We start from the raw sequence: 23,531 nt of genomic DNA, 5'->3' as shown, positions 1-23,531 counted from the left end.
CACGCCCCTGGACCCCTGCCTGGAAGAACCACTTATCTGGTTGAGCTGGGCCAGGCCTAAGAGTAGCTGGAGCTCTGAGACCACAGAGTTTTTATAAATTTAATAACCTTATCAAGCCAGATGTGCAAATGTAAGTGGCTACTCTAGGGATGTGGGCACAGGGAGTTCCCCTCACACTGTACCCCCACTCCCTTCTGAACAGACGGCAGACCAAAGTGTGTGGTAGCCCCGCCTCAATAAGCTCAGATTCTCTGGCTCACTCTCAACCCAGGTAGGGAAAGAGAATGGCACTGTTAAGGCTTGGCTCAGACTTGTAGTTGTTAGAGCACGGGAGAGCTTAGGAGACATGAGGGGGTGACTACTGGGAGGCCTCCCTGTCAGGAAGGGGGGGTTTTGGTTGCCAAAGCCTATGTATGAAGGAGCGACATCAGCTTTTCTGAGCTACTCCAGGAGCGCTGTGCAGGGGGCCTGTTGTTCCCCTGGATCCCCTTCTTCTCCCTGCTTGCTGACATCTGGGACTTTGACCCTTTCTTTTTAAATCTACTTTTGCTAAGGTGCACTTAATAAAAAAAAAAGTGTTAGGAGGTCAAAATAAAAACCTATTTCCCTCACCTCTTGGGTTTCTGGGATGTCATCACCTCCAGTTTGTTGGGTTTGTTTCCAACTGTTAATAAAGCATTGAAAAAGTTTAAAAAAAAAAAAAAAGTGGGGGGAGTTTTGTTACTCTTAGAAGCTCACAGCAAGAGGGTTTCAAAGTTGTCATGGATTTAGAGACCTTAAAGATGTGTTGAAGGTCTGGTATGTGTTTTCTTTTCCTTAATTTTTGGATCAAAAGTTTTTATACTTTATATTTTGGCTAACTCTTTTCATCTGAAAGATAGTGAGGATTTGTGTATGTGTGGATTTGTGTTGTAACATTGCCAAGTAGACCAGAGTTGGTAGAGGAGAAAATTTTTGTTTCACAGGGTTTTGGGAAATATTCTGGTCATTTGTCTCTTGCTTCATGTCTTTTCTTCTTTTTCTCTTTGTGCTCTACTTCCCTCTTCCCCTGAGATCACCATAATGAAGAACAGGAAGATTTTAAATTTCAATTGATAAATACTTATGTTGCATTTTATGAAACTTAAGTTACTTAAAATACTTGAGGTCTTTAATTTTGATATTAGCATATGTATTGTATGTCAGGCCCCCCCCCCCCGCCCACACACACACGTTTGCCTACCCTCGACCCAAAGAGTAGCAGTAGATCTTCATTTGTGCTAAAGAAGCAAACAAGTAAATATAGTATACTAACCTCTACACAAGTGCCACCCCTCCATTGGGAGTTCCCAGAGCTGATCTCTCTTTCTTAGGATTTGCTGACACACAAATTGATATTTTTTGCTGTCCCCTTCTGTTGCCATCTGCCTCTTTCCCAGTGCCAGAGACTGTCAAGTGGCTCATTCTCTCAAGGATGAAAATCTTTGGGGCCCATATCTACATATTTAGGTATATGAGGGTACTTCAAAAAGTTCATGCAAAGATTCATATTTTTTAATTCTATTTTTCTACAAATGTTTTGAAGTACCCTCATATGACTCTTACATTGGAAAAATAGAAGTTACTTGCCTCTAATGTTGGTTTTCCATGTACATCTAATCTTCCATACCTTCTGCTTGAACAAGAATAGATACTTCTTCATTCTCTCTGGGCCTTTTCAATCTCCCTATGCAGTACTTAGGTTTGGTTTGTGTGGGCTTTTTTTTTCTTGTAAGTTGTTATCTAATAATATCCCAGATATAGGCACGTTCCTTTGGTTCATGAGGGTAATTATTAGAGGTTCCAGAATTCTGAGAGTAAGCTAAATGGTATTTGGGAAAGGAGTAGTACTTTGTGTTATATCTTAGGTGCCCAAGGATGACAGGAAACTAACTATAATGATATGGTGGTGGTGTTATATACTCTTGGGGAACCAAGTTACAAACAAGAAATGCCTGTTAATGTTATGGAGAGTGAAAGAATCCAAACTATTGTTGGTATTAATGGTTTTACTATCACATTACAGATTAACTACCTCCCAGGGTTTGTCAGGTACAAAATTGTTATGGGGTGTATATAATGAATTAATATAGCCTTCTCTTCAGGCTATTGAATTTTTCTGGAGACCTATGAATGAAAAGATGAAGATACATTAGAAGCCACCTTCAAAGGTGTCTGTTTAAAATTGACTTTAAAGCTTGACAAACCTATAGTTTTTCTAAATAATTGTAATTTTTAAAGAAGCAGTAGTTTCTGTTGAAAGTAGCTGCATGTGGTTGCTATGTGAAAACATTCTTCATTCTCCTTCACTTGCCCTTTCTGCTTAACAGTTCTTTTGTTTTATTTCTTTTTAACAGCTTAAAGCAATCCCGTATCCAGAACCATTAAACTATAATGTCGTGGCATGTGATAATTTTGATTTTTAAGGATTATATAATAACTTCAAAGGACATTATAGTCTTAAATGATTTATCTGAGGAGTGTTACTGTCTCCAACTTTTATCAACAAAATTATAATGTTTTTGTGACTCACTTTTTAAAAATTTTTTATTTTATTATTATTTTAATTTTATTATTATTATTATTTTAATTTTATTATTTTATTATTATAGTCCTTGCTTTGGCTTCTGGTCCTGAACTGGGACAGCTGACGTTTCTTGGCTTGGTGGGAATCATTGATCCTCCTAGAACTGGTGTGAAAGAAGCTGTTACAACACTCATTGCCTCAGGAGTATCGATAAAAATGATTACTGGAGATTCACAGGAGACTGCAGTTGCAATCGGTATAACTAGGTTACTTCCTTTTGTATTTGATAGTTTTTCTTTAAATAGTGCAGTGCATAGTTTTGTGAACCATTAGATATGAGATGTATTTTACATAATATTGAGATTATATAATTTTCTCATACTTTATATAAAATTGTGGGCAAAAATCGATATAGTTTAAAAAGTAATATTGTTAAAAATGCATAAATAAATAAATCATTATGAAATCACATATGTATTTTACTCACAGAGGGGTAATTGATTATTTTTAACCTCATAGCCCACTATGATGATGGATAAAAGCACTAGATCATGAAGGTGAAAGGAAACGTGAAATCTAGTTTTTCCTTTAAATTTAAGTATAATTTTCAAAGCAGACTTGTACATAATTTGTAAGAAAATAGATTGTTATATATATTTGGTTTTTTATCATATATGTACCTATGTTGTTTGAATGCTATTTAAGATTACCTTACAAAATATATAAGGAAAAGAAAAAGAGCGTGAAAGTTAATCCCCCAGAGTTTATAAACTATATTTCATACTGATAAATTTAACAGTTTGCTAAACTCCTTTAATTCTGATGTTACTAATTTGGAGAATGGCTGGGCCAGGAGTTTCAGACTTTACTTTATCTTAGAATAGGTCATTAGAAACATAATATTGTTGGGAGAATAACTTCTTAACATTTTTTTATTTATGTACAACTACATGATTACCACAGATCCACCACCATTTTGTCTGGCTTTGGATATTCTACTTAAAATGCACTCTCATCTTCATGAAAATCGAGCTGCTGAGCAGAACTGATTGGGCTAGTTTCAGTTCTTAGGTATGCTGGCTTACATAGTGAAAACTCTCTATTCTTTAAACAAAAATAAAGCAAACAGAAAACCCCAGACTTACTACTAACTCATATAGGTTTGTCTTACCAGTAGTTTGTCTTGTGATCCTTTGGTATAAAGACATTTTATACTTAAAAGGAAAGAGAGTGGCTAACAAATCATATTAAATGAGCATTATGTTAACTAGCCATCAAGCAAAAACAGTTTGGTAAATTACACTTTGTCTGTCTTTTCAATTTAGCAAGTCGTCTGGGGTTGTATTCCAAAACTTCCCAGTCAGTCTCGGGAGAAGAAATAGATGCGATGGATGTCCAGCAGCTTTCACAGATAGTTCCAAAGGTAGGCCTAAACTAAAGCTGTCTAGACTGAAAGGCCTTATTTTAAGTGTTACCATTTCTACTACTGTCTTTTTTTTCCCTACCACTGTCTTAAGTAAACTGTTTATTTGCAAACAACTGGGATGTGATTACCAAATTGTCCAAATCCTGAAATGAAATCTTATCAATGAAATAAGTGTTATTATCATTGAGTATTTATGGTATGATCATTATGAGTATCAGTATAAGATTATTAACTTTTGCAAGAACTGACTTTTTTCTAAGGAAGGTGCTATGGAAATTAACAGTGCTTATACTTATAAATTAGAGGATAGAGAGAAACCATCAATTTATATTTCTTACCCTTTTGTTCTATTTCAATGTTAGCATGAGTAAATAATGTTTTTTAAAAATTGAGGCATCTTTCTTTTACATATAGTAAAATTCATCCCTTTTAGTATACAGTTCTGAGTTTTAACAAATGTATGTAGTCTTGTAATCACCACCACGATCAAGTACAGAACAGTTCCATCATACCACCAAAAAAAGGCATAAAAAGCCTTTTTGTAGTTTATTGCTCACCCTACTTCCAGCACTTGGCAGCCACTGATTCGTTTTCTATCGCTATAGGTTTACGTTTTCCAGAATGCTGTAAAATAGTATCAAATGGTATGAAACTTTTGAATCTGCTTTTTTTACAAAGCATAATACATTTGAGATTTATCCATGTTGGTTGTGTGTATTAGTAGTTTGTTCTTTTTTTAATTTCTATTAGTCTCCTATATGGGTATACCTTACTTGTTCACCAGTTTAAAGACATTTGGATTACTTCCAGTTTTTGATGATTATGAATAAAACTACTGTAAATGTTTGTGTGCAAGGTTTTGCATGAAAATAAATTTTCATTTCATTTTTTTAAATACCTGTGAGTAATTGCTGGGTCATATAGTTAATGTACGTTTAACTTCATAAGAAACTGCCAAGTTGTTTTACAAGATGGCCTTGTCATTTTGCACCCCACTCCAGCAGTGTTTGAAATTTCTCACTGTCCTTCATCCTTGCCAGCACATGAGATTGTTATTTTTCTCATTCTGCATTCTAATAGGTGTATGATGGTATTTTATGGTTTTAATTTGTATTTCCCTCGTGACTAATGATGTTGAATATCTTTTCATGTGCTTATTTGATATTCATATATCTTCTTTTTTTTGTTTTGGTAGCTGGGTGGTATGGGGATTTGAACCCTTGACCTTGCTATTACAGCACCATGCTCATGCTCTAAGCAAGTGAGCTAACTGGCCAGCCCGTATATCTTCTTCGTTTTTTCTTTTTATTGATTATGCATATTTTTGGGGTTCAGCATTGATGTTTGTTGATTAAATCAATATTAACATATATTATTACAAATCGTATTTATTCTTTATGCCCCTTATCCAGGTGTTCCTCCCTCAACCTCTGATTACTCTAGATTTCTTCTCTCCTTCTGAAAGAGTAACGGTTACTCTATAGATTGGTTGCCTAGATGATCTGTCCAGTGCAGAGAGAGGTGTGTTCAGGTCCCCCACTATTATTGTAGAGCAGGTGCTTCTTCTATCACTCTGGAATGGGCTTTGTGGAGAGAGACATCCTCTTCTTTTCTTTGGTCTCTGCTGGTGACTCTCCTTGTGTCAATGCATTCGAGTGGCTGGTGGGCCATTTGTATGGTGGTTGTGGCATCTAACTGCTTTTGTGGCAGCTGTGGCTATTGGGGTGGCTGTGGTGGGCCCCCCACATTGAAGTGGTGTTTTTGGTGTGCTCCTTGCCTGGTTTCAGGAGGAGGGGTCAGTCCCTGGCTGCATACCTCAGGACCCTGGGCAGGCCCTGTGGCAATGGCTGTGTGTCTAGATATGGGAAGAAGGGTCGGTCCTCGGCTCCACACTTCAGGACCCCAGGAAAGCCCTGTGGCAGCGATGGTGTGCCTGGTTGTGGGAGGGAGGGGTTGGTCCGCAGCTCCATCTGTTTTTACATTTAAGATATTGTTGCTGACCAGTTGGTTAGGAAGGGGTGAAGAGAAAGGGGAAGGAAATAGGTTGGGAGAAGGAGGAAGCTGGGGGTGTGGTTGAGGCCCATGGCACCCTCCTCATTCCTGCAGAGGAGACCAGGGGGCTTCCAATGGTGGCTTGGTCATTGCTGGGCTGAATGCAGATGTTAAGGGGGGTTTGGCTGAAGCCATCAGCCCCCCACCACCCTGGCTCAGGAGACCAGGGGGTTCTAGTGGTGGTTTGGTGGTCATCACTGGGCTGGTTGCATATGTTGGGTGGATGTGGCCAAAGCCCTTGGCCCCCCACTGCCCTGGCCTGGGAGCCCAGGGTGTTTCCTGCAGTGGCTTGGTGGTCGTTGCTGGGCTGGTTGTGGGTGTGGGGGCATGGCTGAGGTCCCTGGCCCTTCCCTCTTCCTGGCTTGGTGGCTCTGGGGACTTCTGGTCCTTGTAGGTTTTATAGGTGTTTTTTGGTGAAGTGAGACCTTTACTAGTTAATATCAAACTTTATCTCTGGTCTGTGGTTATTTTGTTTTCACTTTCAGTTGGATTATTCAGTGTTTCCACTACTTAAACTCTGAACTGGAACTAATTTGTTATCCTTTGCTTACTTCTAAAATGGGGAAACTTCCTGTGTGGACCAGCACTTGAGCCCTGTGGTTGAGCTGAATTGCTGCTTTGCTGCTGATTCCCTGGGGAAGGTTTTTTGTGAAGCTCAGGGTTTAAAGGTTGACTTTGTAGGTACTTCTTGGTCTTGTGAGATCCAGTACATTGGGTTGTGTAGAAACTCTTGTCTAGACCTGAATTTTTTCAGCAAACTGCACCCCTTGTAGTTCTATATTCCTGACCAGTCTACACAGAGTGAGCCTGTGCTGATTGGAGGGAAGATCAGCTGTTCATGTTGTACCCCAGTGGTCCCCCAGTGGCCCATCTCCCCCACCACCTGCATTCTAAATACTTCCCATGGGACGGGCTGTGCGCTGGTCCCTTGTGATGACTCACCAGCCTCTGAGAGGCTCCTTTTTTCAGTTGTCTGTGGCCCTTCTCTCCTTTGTGGGTCCACAGGAACCCTGTTAGTGGCCTTGCTGGCCTGGGGGCCACCAAGGTCCTCTGCTCCCCGGTTGCCTACAAGCAACTTCACAGGAAGGTCACAGTTGTGGCTTTTGCCAACTCTTGCTCCGTGCGCTCGCCAATGCCAGTCTTGAAGTGGCCAGGACTCAAAATGGTGGGAGCAATCCTCTCTTTCTCTCATTGTGGCTTCTCCCACCTTCATGAACTGTGTAGGTCTCTCCTCCTCTTCGCCTGAGCTCTTGTGGCCCCAGCTTGGCTGTTGTTGCTTTTTAATAGTTATAAATTGGTTGATTTGTGGGAGAGAGTGACGCTGGGGACCATCTATTGCATCATCTTGACTGGAAGCCCATATATCTTCTTCAGTGAAGTGTCTGTCATGTCTGTTTTTAAAAAATTGTGTTTTTGTTTTCTTATTATTAAATTTTGGGAATTCTTTATAGATTATGAATACATGTCCTTTATCAGATATTTGGTTTGAAAATATTTCTTCCCGGTCTGTGGCTTGTCTTCTTATTCTCCTGTCACTGTCAAGAGCATAACTTTTTAATTTTGATGAAGTTCATTTTCTCAATTTCTTCTTTTAGGGATCATGCTTTTGATGTCTTATCTAACAACTCTTTGCCTAACCCATGGTTAGGAAGATTTTTCTCTTATGTTTTTTCCTAGAAGTCTTAGTTTTAGATTTTACACTAAGGTCTTTTATCCATTTTGAGTTTATTTATGTATGTGTTGTAATGGGTAAAGGTTCATTTTCTTTGCGTATGGATGTTCAGTTATTCCAGTACCATTTGTTGAAAAGACTGTCCTCTTTTCATTGAAATGCCTTTTTACCTTTGATAGTAATATGCTTTTCTAACAAAGTATTTATAGAAAAAAAAGTTATCTCTTGTCCCACAACACAGTAGCTTCTTTAGAGCCAGGTTCCCTGATGTGATATTAACTTATTTTGTTATCTTGAACTGTTTTGTTGGGGGCCTAACAAAGCCTGATTTGGGTGTACACAGGCCCCACAGGAAGTGCTCTGCAAGAGGTGGCAGCATTCTTACTTCCAATTTGTTGACAGTTCACATTTTTTGGTCCCATTGTTACTTAACCTGTTTATGCACATATATTTGTATGTCCTTCAAAATAATTACTTATCTGGCATTTTCTTTAGCCATTTTCTAGCCATTCTCAGTCAGTGATATGCTACCTTCTTCTTTACTTAGCTTATTTTACACTTACAACTGCAAGTTATATATTCAGAATACGGAATTTTCTTATTTTCATCTCTTAAGGCTTGTATTTTTATAATACTTTTTACTGATTAGAAAATTTATTCATTAGTAGTCTATGTTCATTAGAGAGAAATGGAAAAATATAGAAAAGTAAGAGCTACAATACAAGCTGCCTGTAATCCAACCTAGACACTTAGGTTATGCACCCACAGAGCATCCAAGGTAATAAAATAAGTAAACCCATTATGACTTTTTCAAAACTCATTTAACAAAACTGGTTGACACTTTATTGTGGTATAAGCCTGAACATTCATTTTATATAACTTCAGCATTTCTTTTTTTTAATTAAAATTTTAAATTTATTATTAGCATATTCATTCTTACAAATCGTGATGTTTCCTTATGCCCTTTACCTGACCTATCACCTCCCAATCCCCCTCCCTAACTAACCCCCATCTCCAGTATCCTTAGGTTTGTTTTCTCCTTCTGAAAGTCCAGAATATTGTTGTGGTCTTTTTCTTTCTTTCCTTCATTCCTTCCTTCTTCCTTCCTTCCTTCCTTCCTTTCATTCCTCTCTTCCTCCCTCCTTCCCTCCCTCCCTTCCTTCCTAGCATCCAATTATGACTGAGAACATGTGGTATTTCTATTTCTTTGTCTGGCTTTTTCCACTTAACATAATTTTCTCCAGACTCATCCATGTTGTTGCAAATGGCAGAATTTCATTCTTTTTTATGGCTGAGTGGTATTCAATTGTCTGTATATACCACAGTTTATTCAGTTGTCTGTTGATAGACACTTAGGTTGGTTCCGTATTTTGCCTTGTGTAAATAGAGCTGCAATGAACATGGGAGTGCAGGTATCCCTTGGACAGGTTTTCCATTCCTTTGGATATATACCCAGTAGTGGGATTGCTGGATCATATGGTAGCTCTATCTGTAGTTGTTTGAGAAACCTCCATACTGTTTTCCATAATGGCTATACTAATTTACAGTCCCACCAAGTGTAGAAGAGTTCCCTTTTCTCCACATCCATGCCAGCATTTGTTATTCTCAGTCTTTTTAATAATGGTGAGTGTAATTGGGGTGAGATGATATGTCAGTGTGGTTTTGATTTGCATTTCCCTGATGACTAGTGATGTTAAGCATTTTCATGTACCTGTTAGCCATTCATATGTCTTCCTTTGAAAAATGTCTATTCATCTCCTTTGCCTATTTTTTTTTTTTACTAGATTATTTTTTACTGTATAGTTTGAGTTTTTGTATATTCTGGATATTAATCCCTTGTCAAGTGTATAGTAGTTTGCAAATATTTTCTCCCATTCTGTACGTTGCCATTCTGCTCTGTTGATTGATTCCTTTGCTGTGCAGAAGCTTTTTAGTTTGATGTAATCTCATTTATTTATTTTTGTCTTTTGTTGATTGTGCTTTTAGGGTCTTATTCGTAAAGTCTTTGCCCAGCCCTATTAACTGGCAAGTTTCCCCTATATTTTCCTTTATTGATTTTATGGTTTCAGGTTTTACATTTAAGTCTCTAATCCATTTTGAGTTGATTTTGGTATATGGTGAGAGGTATAGATACAGTTTCATTTTTTTGCATATGGATGTCCAATTTTCTGAGCACCATTTATTGAAGAGGCAGTCTTTTCCCAATGTATGTTCCTGCTGCCTTTGTCAAAGATCAGTTGGCTGTAAGTATGTGGGTTTATTGCTGTGTTTTCTCTTCCGTTCCATTGATCCGAGTGTTTGCTTTTATGCCAGTACCATGCTGTTTTGGTTACAATAGCTTTGTAATATAATTTGAAGTTAGGTAGTGTTATGACTTTGGCTTTATTTTTTTTGCTTAGGATTACTTTGGCTATTCGGGGTCTTTTGTTGTTCCATATGAATGTTTGGATTGCTTTTTCTATTTCTTTGAAGAATTTCATTGGTATTTTGATGAGGATTGCATTGAATCTGTAGAAGGCTTTGGGTAGAAAGGACACTATCATGATGTTAATTCTTCCCATCCAAGAGCATCATATGTCTTTCCACCTTTTTGTGTCCTGTTTAATTTCTTTAAGTAGTGTTTTGTAGTTCTCATTGTAGAGATCTTTCACCTCCTTAGTTAAATTGATACTTAGGTATTTTATTTTTTGGTGACTATTGTAAATGGGCTTGCTTTCTTGATTTCATTTTCTGCTAGTTTGTTATTGGAGTATACAAATGCTATTGATTTTGGGGTGTTGATTTTGTATCCTGAAACATAATTGAAATTGTTAATCAGCTGTAAAAGTTTTTTGGTAGAGTCTGTTGATTTTTCTATATATAAGATCATGTTGTCAGCAAACAAGGGCAGTTTGACTTCGTCCTTTCCAATCCTGATGCCCCTTATTTCTTTCTCTTGCCTTATTGCTCTGGGTAGTACTTCCAGTGCTGTGTTAAATAGGAGTGGTGAGAGTGAGCATCCTTGTCTTGTTTGTGTTCTTAAAGGAAAAGCTTTCAGTTTTTCCCCATTTAGGATGATATTGGCAATTGGTTTGTCATAAATGACTTTTATTAATATAATTTCCTTCTATACCTAATTTGCTGAGACTCTTAATCATGAAGGGATGTTGAATTTTGTTGAATGCCTTTTCTGCATCAATTGAGATGATCATATGGTTTTTATCCATGGTTTTGTTGATGTGGTGTATCACATTTATTGACTTGCATATGTCGAACCAACCTTGTGTTCCTGGGATGACTCCCACTTGATCATGGTGTGTAATTTTTTTTGATGTGTTGCTGAAATCTGATTCTAGTATTTTGTTGAGGATTTTTGCATGTACATTCATCAAGGATATTGGCTTGTAGTTTTCTTTTTTTGTTGTATCTTTATCTGGTTTTGGTATCAGGGTGATGCTGGCCTCAGAATGAGTTTGGGAGAATGGTTTCTGTTTCAATTTTTTGGAAAAGTTTGAAGAGAAATGGTATTCTTTTTTAAGGGTTTGATAGAATTCAGCTCTAAAGCCATCCATTCCTGGACTTTTCTTTGTTGGAAGGTTGCTAATTACTGCTTCAATCTCATTGCTTGTTATTGGTCTATTCAGGTTCTCTATTTCTTCTTGGTTCAGTCTTGGAAGTTTGTATGTGTCCAGAAATTTATACATTTCCTCCAGGTTTTCATATTTGTTGGTATACAGCTGTTTATAATGATCTCTAATGATTCTTGTTATTTCTGTGGTATCAGTTGTAATATCTCCCTTCATTTCTGATTTTTGTTATTTGGATCTTCTCTCATTTTTTTTTTAAAACTAGATAATGGTTTGTCTATTTTATTTATCTTCTCAAAAACCAACTTTTTGTTTCACTGATCATTGTATTGTTTTGGGGTCTCTATTTCTTTTAGTTCTTCCCTGCCCTGATCTTTAGTATTTCTTTCTGTCTACTACTTTTGGGATTGGATTGTTATTTTTCTAGTTCTTTGAGGCGTAGTGTTAGGTCATTTATTTGAAATCTTTGCTTTCTTTTAATGTAAGCATTTATTGCAATAAACTTCCCTCTTAGTACTACTTTTTCAGTATGCCATAGGTTTTGGTATGTCATATCTTTATTTTCATTAGTTTCAAGAAATATTTTGATTTCCTGTTTAATTTCTTCCTGGCCCATAGGTCATTCAGGAGTCTGTTGTTCAGTTTCTATGCACTTGAGTAATTTCCAGAATTTTCCTTGTTACTGATTTCCAGTTTTTATCCATTGTGGTCTGTAAATATACTTGGGATGATTTTGTTTTTTTAAAATTTGCTAAGACTTGGTTTGTGACCTAGCATGTGGTCTATCCTGGAGAATGTTCCATGTGCTGGTGAGAGAATGTATATTCTCTAGTTGTTGGATGGAATGTTCTGTAGATATCTGCCAGTTGTTCTTAAGATATAGTTTAAATCCACAGGATTGTAGAAACAATCCTTTGTTTCTTTGTTGATTTGTTGCCTGAAAGATCTAACGCCGAGAGAGGGGTGTTCAGGTCACCCAGTATTATTGTATTTGGGTCTATGTCATTTTTTAGGTCTAAGATTGTTTGCTTTACGTATCTAGGTGTTCCACTGGTGGGTGCATACATATTTATAATTGCTATGTCCTCTAACTGGTTAGATTTCTTTATCATTATATGATGGACTTGTCTCTTTTATGGTTTTTGGTTTGATAGCTACCCCTGCTCATTTTTGGGTACCATTTGCATGGTACATCTTTTGCCATCCCTTCAATTTTAGTATGTGTTTGTCTTTATAGGTGAGATGGGTCTCTTGAAGACAGCATATGGTTAGGTCTAGCTTTTTAATCCAATCAGTCAGTCTGTGCCTTTTGAATGGGGAGTTTAATCCATTTACATTTAGGGTTGTTATTGAAAGTATTGCTTTATTGCTGTCATTATTTTGCTTTTTGTTTAGATGTTTTAAACATCACTTGTCTGTTTCTTCCCCTTCTATTTTTCATCTTCATTGTTGGTTGAATTTTGAGGTGACATGATTTAGCTTCTTTCCCATTCTCATTTGCATTTTGGTTTTAATGGTGGGTTTTGCTCTTTCTTGTGAATCTGTGACATTGATTATCATTTTTCAGATTCTGGATGCAGTGCTCCTTTGAGTATTTCTTGCAGGGCTGGTTGTGTGGTAGTGAACTCCCATAATTTTTGTTTGTCAGGGAAACACACTATTTCTCCCTCATTTCTGAAGGAAAACCATGCTGGATGTAGGTTCTTGGCTGGCAATCTTTTTCTTTTAGTCTTTTGAGTATATCATCCCATTTTCTTCTGGTCTGTAAGGTTTCAGCTGAGAAGTCTGCTGTTAGTCTGATGGCTAAGAGAGTTAGGCTCCCTTATAGGTTACTTGGTGTTTTTCTCTTGTTGCTTTTAGAATTCTCTTTGTCTTTGAGTTTTGCCAGTTCGACTATCACATGTCTTGGAGAGGATCTTTTTGGATTGAATCTGTTTGGGGATCTTTGGGGTCCCTGGATCTGAAGGTCTGCATCCTTCCCTATAGCTGGGAAATTTTCGGTTTTTACTTCCTTGAATAAAGTTTAAGTGCCTTTTCCTTTTCCTCCCCATCTGGAATATCCATGATTTGGATGTTTGTGTGCTTGAAGTTGTCTGCTAGCTCTCTTAAATTTTCTTCATTTTTTAAAATTCTTTTTTCCTTTATCTTGTCTGCCCGGGTTACTTCAAAAAGATCATCTTCAGGTTCTAAGATTCTTTCTTCTGCTTGCTCTAGCCTGCTGCTCAAGCTTTCTGTTCTGTTTTTTATTTCTTTAAGAGAATTCTTCATTTCTAGGAGTTCCATTACATTCTTTGTAAAGTTATTCATCTTATTGTAAATTTCCTCCTTCATATCTTGGATATTTTTTCTTGTTTCATTGTGTTCTGTAGTTGATTCTTCTCTTATTTCTTTCAGTTTCTTAAAATCAGTGCTTGGAATTCCTTTTTAGACATCTCGAGGGTTTTTTGCTCTTTGGGGTTTGATACTTGAGAAATACTGTAATCCTTTGGGTGGTATCATATTTTCTTGTTTATTTGCAGTTCTAGTATTTTTACACGGATGTTTGGTCATTGTGTAGAACACTTAATTCTTCTATCACTCTGGAGTGGGTTATGAGGGGAAAAACTTCCTCTTCTGTAGGTTCTTTTGGTGACTCTTCTTTTATCAGCGCAGTTGAGTGTGCAGTGTGCTGCCTTGGCTCCTGTTTGGTCATTGTGTGGGCCCTGCACATGCTCACCTGTGTGGCCTGCATGGTTGGTTTGGTGGGTCCTGTGAGCCAACTTTGGCATTTTTGAAGTTGTTAGTTATTGATAGAAAACATATTTTTATATTTTTAATGGCTGCACAATACTTTGATTGAATATACCATTTGTATGTGTGTATAAACTCACGGCATATATATTGGTAGATAAACATTTTCTTGCTGAAACTTGAACTTCCATTTATTTTTCACTCTGCAAATAATACGTTAAGGATAGTAACAGTAGCAATAGTTTATCATGTGCCAGACAATGCATACATTACACACATTATCTTATTTACTCCTTATAGCCACCTTATAAAAAGATAGGCAACCTCATTTAGAACATTTTAATAATTAATGCACTTTATTTTTTTAGCACAATCTTAGATTTAGAGATTAATTGAGCAGGTAATACAAAGAGTTCTACATGCCCACCCCATCTCCACCCTTCACTCTTACACACATGTTAATAGCTTGCATCAGTATAGTACCCTTATTACAGTTAACGAACCAATATTGATATATTCTTCTTCTCTTAGTTCATGGTTTACATTAAGGTTTACTTTTTGTGTTATACATTTCTAGGGGTTTTGACAAATGCATAATTACGTATATCCATGATTATAATTTCATACAGAGTAGTTTTATTGCTCTAAAAATCCCATGCTCCACTTATTTTTCCCTCCTCTTGAATCCTTGATGACCACTGATATTTTTATTGTCTCTGTATTTTGCCTTTTCTAGAATGTCATATAGTTGGAGTAATACCAAATGTAACCTTTTCAGACAGGCTTTTTCCAGTAAACAGTATGCATTTAAGGTTCCACCATATTTTTTCCTTGCTCGGTAGCTTATTTCTTGTGAGTGCTGAATAAGATTCAGTTGTATGAACGTGCCATAGTTTATCACTTGAACTTTTGAAGGTCATCTTGGTTGCATCTAGGTTTGATAATTATAAATAAAGTTTGTATAAACATTAATATGCAGCTTTTTATGTAGACATAAATTTTCAGCTCATTTGGGTAAATAGGAATAGAATGTAGTAAGAGTATGTTTAGTTTTGTAAGAAACTTAGAGAATCCCATTTTTATGGATGAGGAAATTGAGGCCCAGAGAACTTCGGAGACTTGACTGATGTCTCAGAGCTGGTGAGTGATGGGAATTTGCATTTGGACTGGAACCCAGGTCTGTGTGACTCCAAAGTGTATCACCTGTTGTTTGTTGTTTCTTTGGAAATCTTATATAAGTTGTTGTGCCCATCTCTGATTATTTCTACAGATTAAATTTCTACATGTGAAATGGTTAGACTCAGTTGTAAGGCATCAACACATTTGTAAGGCTGTCAATGCATATTGTTGAATTGTCCTCTGTAAAGGTTTTAGTTTGTTTCTGCAAACTGTGCCTCATACTGTAGCATTAAGACCTCCAGCCCCACTTTCCTTCTCCTCTAGTAAGCAGTTAGATTTTGTATCTAGTTACTGGTAGAAATGCACTATTTTGCTTATCCAAGTCTTTTCTTTCTTGAGCTCTAATCACTCATGAATGCTGTTTTCAGAGCATTGGGGCAGTGTGGGTGTTTGCTTTGTTTTAGATTTAGCGGGGAAGGTTTTTACATATTTGAAAAGGGTTTTTTGGGTGTATGTCCTATCCTGATAGTTTCTTCCTGATGTTTATTTCTGAAAGATTGAATCCCATGTTGGATTATCCATGGGTATTATGACAAAGAATACATTAGTAAGTGCATGTAAAATCTGCAGTTACTTAAACATTTTCCCATTAGACCTTTGTTCAACCTTTTTTTAGAGATGCTAACAGGTAGTGAAACTGACAGGTTTAAAATTTCATTTTATTTTCTTTCTTTTGTTCACCTCTGGCTCTCTTATAAAAATGCTAATGAACTCTGGAAACCAACCTTAAGGTAGTTAGAGAAGAAAGAAACAAATTGCAAATTAGATCATCAGCTTGGACAGATTACATCATTGGTTTTTCCCAAGTAGAGTGTTTATGCATCAATTATGACAGATACCCTGATGTTATTCCAAAGAGACTCAAAGAAAATAAAGTCTGATCCTTGTCAGAAGCTCACTGAAGTGCTTAAATGTATGCTACTCTAAATAGGATTTCCATAAATACCAGGACTTCTTTTCCAGGTATTTTATGTGTTTTGAATAGCTTAATCTTTTCTCCAAATACAGTCATGTACCACATAATGATGTTTTGATCAGTGATGGACCGGACCATATGTACAACAGTGATCCCATAAGATTATAATGGAGCTGAAAAATTACTGTCTCTTAGTGAAGTCTATAACTGTTGTAACTTTGTAGTGCAACACATGTGTTGCTCAGGTGTTGTGGAGATGCTGCTGTAAACAAACCTACTTCAAAATATGTTGAGGAGTGCTTACCCTGTCCATGGGGTGACCCTCTCAAAGATAGCTCAGATGTTTAATAAGATTAGAAAGCCAGGCATTCGACACGTTAGGTCTGAGCCCTAGTGAAAGGGTTATTGTCTACTATAGAATTCTTGCGTTTTTAAATGATTGCCACCCATCCTCATAGCAAAATAATAGTTAATAACAGCTAACACTGACTGAATGCATGCTCAGTGCCAGGCACAATCTCTGCCTGTAATTTAATTTTTGTAACTTTGTGGGGGTGGTATTATTCTAATCCCATTTAACAGATGGGGAAAGTGAGGCACTGAAACTTAGTTACATAATTAGAAGGTCCACGCTCATGCAACTAGTAGTTAGTGTAGATAATAGAAAAATTCATTGCCGTTCTGTTTCATAATGCACTTTTCACACAATGATGAAATTGGATGACACATTTTTCAGAAGATATTCCCATTGTTAAGCTATGCATGACTGTTATTAATGAATCATTTTAGTTATTTGAGCTTAGCAGGACCCCCCCCCCTTCATCTTTTTCCCTGCTTCCTCTTATGTTCATGTAACTCTCTTATAGCCAACATGTATACTTGGTCATCTGCTTTTGCTTCTGATTAGTTTGAATAGCTTTTCTTTTATTAGTGTTACAAATAAAACAGAACTTTTGTTCTGAATCACCAGCTCACTGAGGTTTCCCCACATGTACTAAATAATATTAATTTTGTCCCTCATTAAAATGTATTTCAGTTTTTCCTTTCCACAATTATTTGAAACACATTCCAGATTTCTCAACATTGCTATGTTCTTTTGATCTAGAGCTAATTAAAAAATAGTATGGAAACTTAGTTTTGCTTAATTATTTATTAGTCCATCTGTGAGTTCTTGTTTTTGTTTATGATTTCTTCTAGGGTGTCCTACATTTTCCAAGGATAAAAGTGGTCATTCTCTTTTATTCTTTGTTTTTCGATTTTCAGAGCAGTACCCTCAGTTTGTATTTCTACCACATCTATTAACTAAGTCCCCAAAATATTATTCTAATTTATGCATTGCTTAATTTTCGGTAGGTCATACATCTTTATTTTAATCGTCTACTTTTTTCTTCAATGCATTAGTTATCTTTTTATCTGTTCTAGAAGATTTGAGGACCCTTAGCAGGTTGTTCTAATGCCAGAAACACCTTTTTTCATTAACCTCTCCTTTGATATTTTCGTACTCTCTTTTTTTCATACTTCTTTTTTCAAATACACCTTGTCTGTTAAATCTCAATCAAAAGAACTGTGAGTGCCGATCACAAATATGACACTGAAAAGAAGGACCTACTAGAAGAGAATAATACCCTTGCTGATTCCTTCTGAAAATATGTAGCCTTGTTCCCTTCCATTTCATGGTTTTTATCCTTTCCTCCCCCACAGTATTCCCTGTGCTCTCTCCTGTTCTGAATGCAGTTCTACTTCTTATTCACCATCCTTTCACAGTCTTATTCTCCTCCTATCTTCTCCCATCCTATTCTCAAACTACAGTTATTGAATTGTGTTTTTATCTGTAGTTACTAACTAGATTCCCTTTTTCTAGGTAGAGAGACATAAAGGTCAAAAGATTATTAATAGAGGAAATTTAGTTACCCCCACGTTTAATCTGAGTTCTGTGAGATAGTGATATAGTTCAGTTTTAATAATTTCTGGTGTGTGTGTTTATTTTGGATCTCATTTCTTTTGGCGATTATTTCGTGTCCATTAAACTTCAGTATTCTTTCTTTAACAAGATTGACCTCATTCTGGTGCTTTAAGGACATATTTGACTCTGTGCAGTGTTATATATCACATGCAAAATACTACGTGAACTTTAAGCTTTGCATTGAGATCTGCTGAGTCTCAAAGCAGCTGTTCATATTTTTGAGTTGCCATCAATAGCTTTGAAATGCTAAAAATCTTACATCTAGTAGTAAATGTACTGGATGCACGCCAAGTAATTTGCTACTATACAAAAGAAATATGCCTTTGTCATTCTTACTACCATTGTCAATGATAACTCATAGAGGCTATAAAGGATTTATTTTCAATGGCTTAAAAATTAATTATGTGGAACAAAGGCAAAATTTTACTCTGTACAACCTGAGTACTTATAATTAGCCTTTTATTTAAATTTTATTGATCTCACAGCTTTTGCTTAAATATTCTTATTGTATATCAGTGCTGTTTGCTACACAATTAATTTCTGTAATTAGAATTTTCACTTAGAAGGTTACCAGTATACTTTGAGTATATATGTAACTTAGTCCTTTTAAAAGACATATATATTAAAGAGTTTCTGAATGGATTTTTGAACTTTTTTAAAAGGGAAAATATTCTCCAAATATGAGTTATGTGATCCATCCTAGAGGGCCTAGGGACAATCAGTAATGTAATATTACAGTCCAACTGAGTCAGTCTTTTATCTAAGAAAATAATAATCTTTTGTTTTAGACCATAATAAAAGGGGAGAAGCTGGGAACAGTCTTGATGATGGTACTGAGATAGATTGGAGGTATGAGAGAAAACTGGTATGAACTAATTCTCTAGGAGAGGAGGAAAGAGAATGATGTATTATGTGGGTATTGAATTTATCATGACTTGTATTATTGGAGAGAGTGACAGTAAGGCAGAAGTTAAAATCTTTGTGAAATGAGGGATTGTGACCTTTGGAACAGTGACTGCCCGTGGTTCGTGGGAAGTATAGTCGCATGTAACATTCAAAACTAAGGTTTTATGAAGGGGGAATGGAGATTACCTACCCTACCTACCTCTAGGCTCCCCTGGTGTTTGAGAGAGCTATAGGGATGGAAGTGTTTTATGGAAGAACTAGGTAAGAGCAAGGTGAAAAAGAGTCAAGGATCCATGAGGTTGTGTTGGTGGCTGACGTTGAGGCACAGTGAAATGGTTTCAGGAGACCAGGAGATGGAGTCAGAAAAAGGGATTAGATATGTGTTTTGGAGAGATAAAATTGTATAAGCAGTTTGGGGGTATAGCGGAACAGAGTCTAATGAATTAACCTAAGTAAAAGAGAATGAGCGGACACTTAACTCTTTAAAAGAAAATAAAATAAAAGCCCTCTACAGACATTGAGGAGCACCTGTTCTTTATGTCCCCTGAAGACAGAACAAAGGGAAAAGGCTATTACAGTTGTATTCCAGTGTCATGAGAAAACCGACAGACTCGAGAATTTTTCCTTTTTCTGCATCTGGAACCTTTCAAGAATTAGGCTGTTTTTTCTTCAGAGTTTAAACATAATGATATAAATTGGATGACTTGTTTAGGTTGTCTGTATCTTGTGGTACCTTTGGTAAAGGTTGAAATGACCATGTCACATGAGTGTCTTAAACATATGACATATTGCTTAGACTTGATCTTCGTGGCGAATTAAATACAGCTTAAATTGATTAAGTAAAGTCATTAGTTATAAATGTATGGGTTATTCTGATATTTCTTAACACTGAAGATTTTTAGTGTATCTTGTATTTTAACAGGTTGCGGTATTTTACAGAGCTAGCCCAAGACACAAGATGAAAATTATTAAGGTGAGTGTCTAAAAATCAGACTTTTATTTTGATAAACAAAATGCTGCTACTTTCTCTTTTGTTATGTTTGCATTACAGGGAGTGTTGATAAGAGCATCCAAGTCAGAAGTATGGTGAAGCAAAACAGGGTTTTTGGTTTTATTTTTTTTTTAAAGAGCTTGACATGGAAACACTAATAGAGAATTTAGGTGGCATAGGAAGATGTAAAAGAAAACTTTAATGAAATGTCTGCAAATATTTGCCTTCTTTTTAAACAGTGAAATAGTGTTGAAGTATGTTCCAATAGGGTCCATAGCCAAATTATCTGAGTGAATAGTGATAATTAGTTAGAAACTGAATAAATACCGCAAGAAAAAAATGTGATGAGAATGTGATCATTTTTTAAAAGGCTGTGGTTATTTATATTAGTCAAATATGTATAAAGCAAGTGACATAGTATTTAATTATTAATGGATTTAAGTTAATCACAATAGCCAGCTATTGCATAGTTCAGTGTTTCTCAACTTTGGTACTATTGACGTTTTGGACTGGATAATTCTTTGTTGTTAGGGACTGTTTTGTATATTGTAGAATGTTTAGCTACATTCCCCAGTCCCTTACTCACTGGATGACAGGGGCGTCCCCCAAATCATGCCAATCAAAAACGTCTCCAAACATTGTGAGATGTTGCTGGGATACAGAATTGTCCCTGGTTGAGAACTGTTGTATAATTGACTATAGATCAGACTTTAGACATTCATTTCTCACAGATGGGAATATTAATAGCAACCTTTTCTAAGCTTTATCTTATTAAGACCTCTACATATTGAAGTTTATTGAAAAATGGGTGGTCTATAGTATTTCTAATCTTAGTTATGTGAAGAAATAATTGAGCAGATTTGTTTATCCATTCATCTATATGAAAAGCATCATGTTTTATCAGAATTCCTTCCTCCCCTCTCTCCTCTGCCCAACTCCAGTCTCTACAGAAGAATGGATCAGTTGTAGCCATGACAGGAGATGGAGTAAATGATGCAGTTGCTCTGAAGGCTGCAGACATTGGAGTTGCAATGGGCCAGACTGGCACAGATGTTTGCAAAGAGGCAGCAGACATGATCCTGGTTGACGATGATTTTCAAACCATAATGTAAGTTTTGTTTCAGTGAATGTGTATCAGAGAGTCTTCCTCTGTCCTTCTTTATACCCCATCCCCAGACAATTCAACTGGAAAAGCATTTGCAGTATTTAAACAATAGGTATACTACACCATGTTTCCAGATTACTAGAGGAAATCATTTGTTTGCATAGAACAGGCATAATAAATGGCAGGGCCATTCAGTAAGAAATATTTGCTGAGTGCCAGCAAATGTCACGTTTTTCTGGGTACTAGTATGATGGCACAGCACTGAACCTTCATGAGACCTTTTATTCTAGTTAAATTCAGGTAATCAGAAATAAGGCCATGTGCATGGCCTTATAATAAGTGTTAAAAATTTTCAAGTTTACCTCCACACCTATTCCCTTCTATCAGTAATTCTTCATATTGCCCTTGTTTCATGATATAATTTATTGAATTTGAATAGCTTTGTTTCAGCCACAGTTTGCAGTTGACTTAAGACTACAGTGTAATACCTGGTGGTGTCAGTTTCACAATGTTCAGGTTGGGGTCATGTGAATTTTGCTTTTTGGTAACTACCTGTTGGATGAACTGAGTCTTAATTCATTTATAAATTCTAATTTCATGTTCCAGGGTGGTTTATTACTCCATTGTGGCCTAAAGTGAGGAATTTGGGAACTCAGAGCATGGAGCATTTGCTCGGCTCTTACAAGGATATAAGAGTTTTTTTCTTTCCATTCTTAGAATTGTATTAAAATTTTGGCAGAAAGGGGAAGTTGTTTGAAAAACACATGTTTTCTTAAATTTGGCCAAATGAATGAGAGAATTCATATGAGTCTTTGTAAACCATATTCTTTATTTAATTCCTCTACAACATACTATCTACTTGTTTGCAGGAGCAACAGATAGCTTAAATTCTATAATTCTTATATCTCTCATTACCATTTAATTCCCCACATACATTAATTTAACCCTTTACCATGCATCTTGTATTTATTATCATTTAAGTATTATGAATATGTAGTATTGTCTTTTGTGTTTAGAGACAATATATGATTTTAATGTAGAAATAGCTTTTTATGAATAAGAATTTTAATATTGTTTAATGAATTTAATTAAAGTGGAACATAGCAGGTTTGACTTTAATTCTTTGCTAAAATAAATGTTTCCTTATTTTTTCTAATCTTAATTATGTGAAGAAAATAATAGATCCTTTTTAGTGATACATGTATTAGTTGGAAATTTATTTTCAAATAAGCTTCACAGGGTTTTAGTATAGATATATATTTTTATTTTTGTTGAAATATCTGTATTTTTATTTGATAATTTTTTCTCACTTCATCTTTTTTTTTTTTTTTTAATTTCAGGTCTGCCATTGAAGAGGGTAAAGGGATTTATAATAACATTAAAAATTTTGTTAGATTTCAACTGAGCACGTAAGTTTGAAAGCAGTTTGTCACCATGGGTCTTCTAGATAAATTATATGAAAAGTACAACTTAAGCAGAATGCCTAGAAGCTTCTGTCCTGTATTTCTGAGGGTTGTTCATGTTAAGTTTTACAAAAAGAAAAGTAATTATATTATGAAATTAAAAATGGCATGATAGATAAGTTCTAAATATGGTAATTAGATGTCTATATCATCATCAAAATATTTAAACTTTTGTGATTTAATAGCCCGAGAAATAACTAAGGGGGAGGAGTGGGTCACATCTCAGTGTTTACTCTTGGTTTCTTTTTCCAAAAGTAGAACGGGTTTTCTGTAGTCAAACAGTCACCAAAATATTGTTCAAACTGTTAACTGTTAAGTAGATTTAAAAAACCTTTCTCTGTTTGCTGCTGTTGTCTTAAACATCTTGAAAATCCTTTGTTAAAATACTCTTTGCTTTAAAATGTACACATGAATGAAGCATAGGTTACTTGAAATACAGTCTTCTTTAGAAGCACAGTAGTAACATGAGATTTTTAAATGCTACAAAAGTGATAAAAATCAACAGGAAATTTACTGTGCAACAGATTTTTAAATGACTCTCTTTTTCAACAGGAGTATAGCAGCATTAACTTTAATCTCATTGGCTACATTAATGAACTTTCCCAATCCTCTCAATGCCATGCAAATTTTGTGGATCAATATTATTATGGATGGACCCCCAGCTCAGAGGTAAGAGTTTTTTTGTGCATTAACTGGAAAGACAAGGAAGGTGTGATTCCCTGATAATTAAGTTTTAAAACTTTATTTATGGACAGAATTAGAAAATGATGAAGCCATATGTTTGTTATAAATTGTATGATGTGTGCATATCATTTATTCCGAGTGTTCATTTATACAGTATGGATCTGAGTCATTACCCTGTGTTAGTTGTCTGGCCTCAGGTTGAAAACAGATCATTGACAGGTACAGTCCCTGTCCTCAGGAAGTAAGCCTTTTATTTCTACGAATTGGGTGTAATGAAGAAATCTGATTTCAGTGTTACTACCTAGCTTCTGTTGTTAACTTTAGAGATTTGGG

At 36.0% G+C, this 23,531-nt stretch overlaps 1 protein-coding gene across 1 annotated transcript in view; it reads left to right on the top strand.

Moving 5' to 3' along the window:
• ATP2C1 (ATPase secretory pathway Ca2+ transporting 1) overlaps positions 1-23,531 on the top strand; it is a 124,148-nt gene that overhangs the window by 82,531 nt on the left and 18,086 nt on the right. The window contains exons 19-24 of the mRNA XM_063115361.1: positions 2,631-2,801; positions 3,871-3,968; positions 19,878-19,928; positions 20,888-21,054; positions 22,392-22,460; positions 23,067-23,183. Of these exons, the coding sequence (XP_062971431.1) occupies positions 2,631-2,801; positions 3,871-3,968; positions 19,878-19,928; positions 20,888-21,054; positions 22,392-22,460; positions 23,067-23,183 (673 nt within the window). The remainder of the gene's footprint in view (positions 1-2,630; positions 2,802-3,870; positions 3,969-19,877; positions 19,929-20,887; positions 21,055-22,391; positions 22,461-23,066; positions 23,184-23,531) is intronic.

The sequence above is a fragment of the Cynocephalus volans genome, chromosome 11 (genome assembly GCF_027409185.1).
Source record: "Cynocephalus volans isolate mCynVol1 chromosome 11, mCynVol1.pri, whole genome shotgun sequence".
Taxonomy (NCBI): domain Eukaryota; kingdom Metazoa; phylum Chordata; class Mammalia; order Dermoptera; family Cynocephalidae; genus Cynocephalus; species Cynocephalus volans.
The sequence above is the reverse complement of the archived record's forward strand: the minus strand, read 5'-3'. Positions and strand labels throughout refer to the sequence as shown.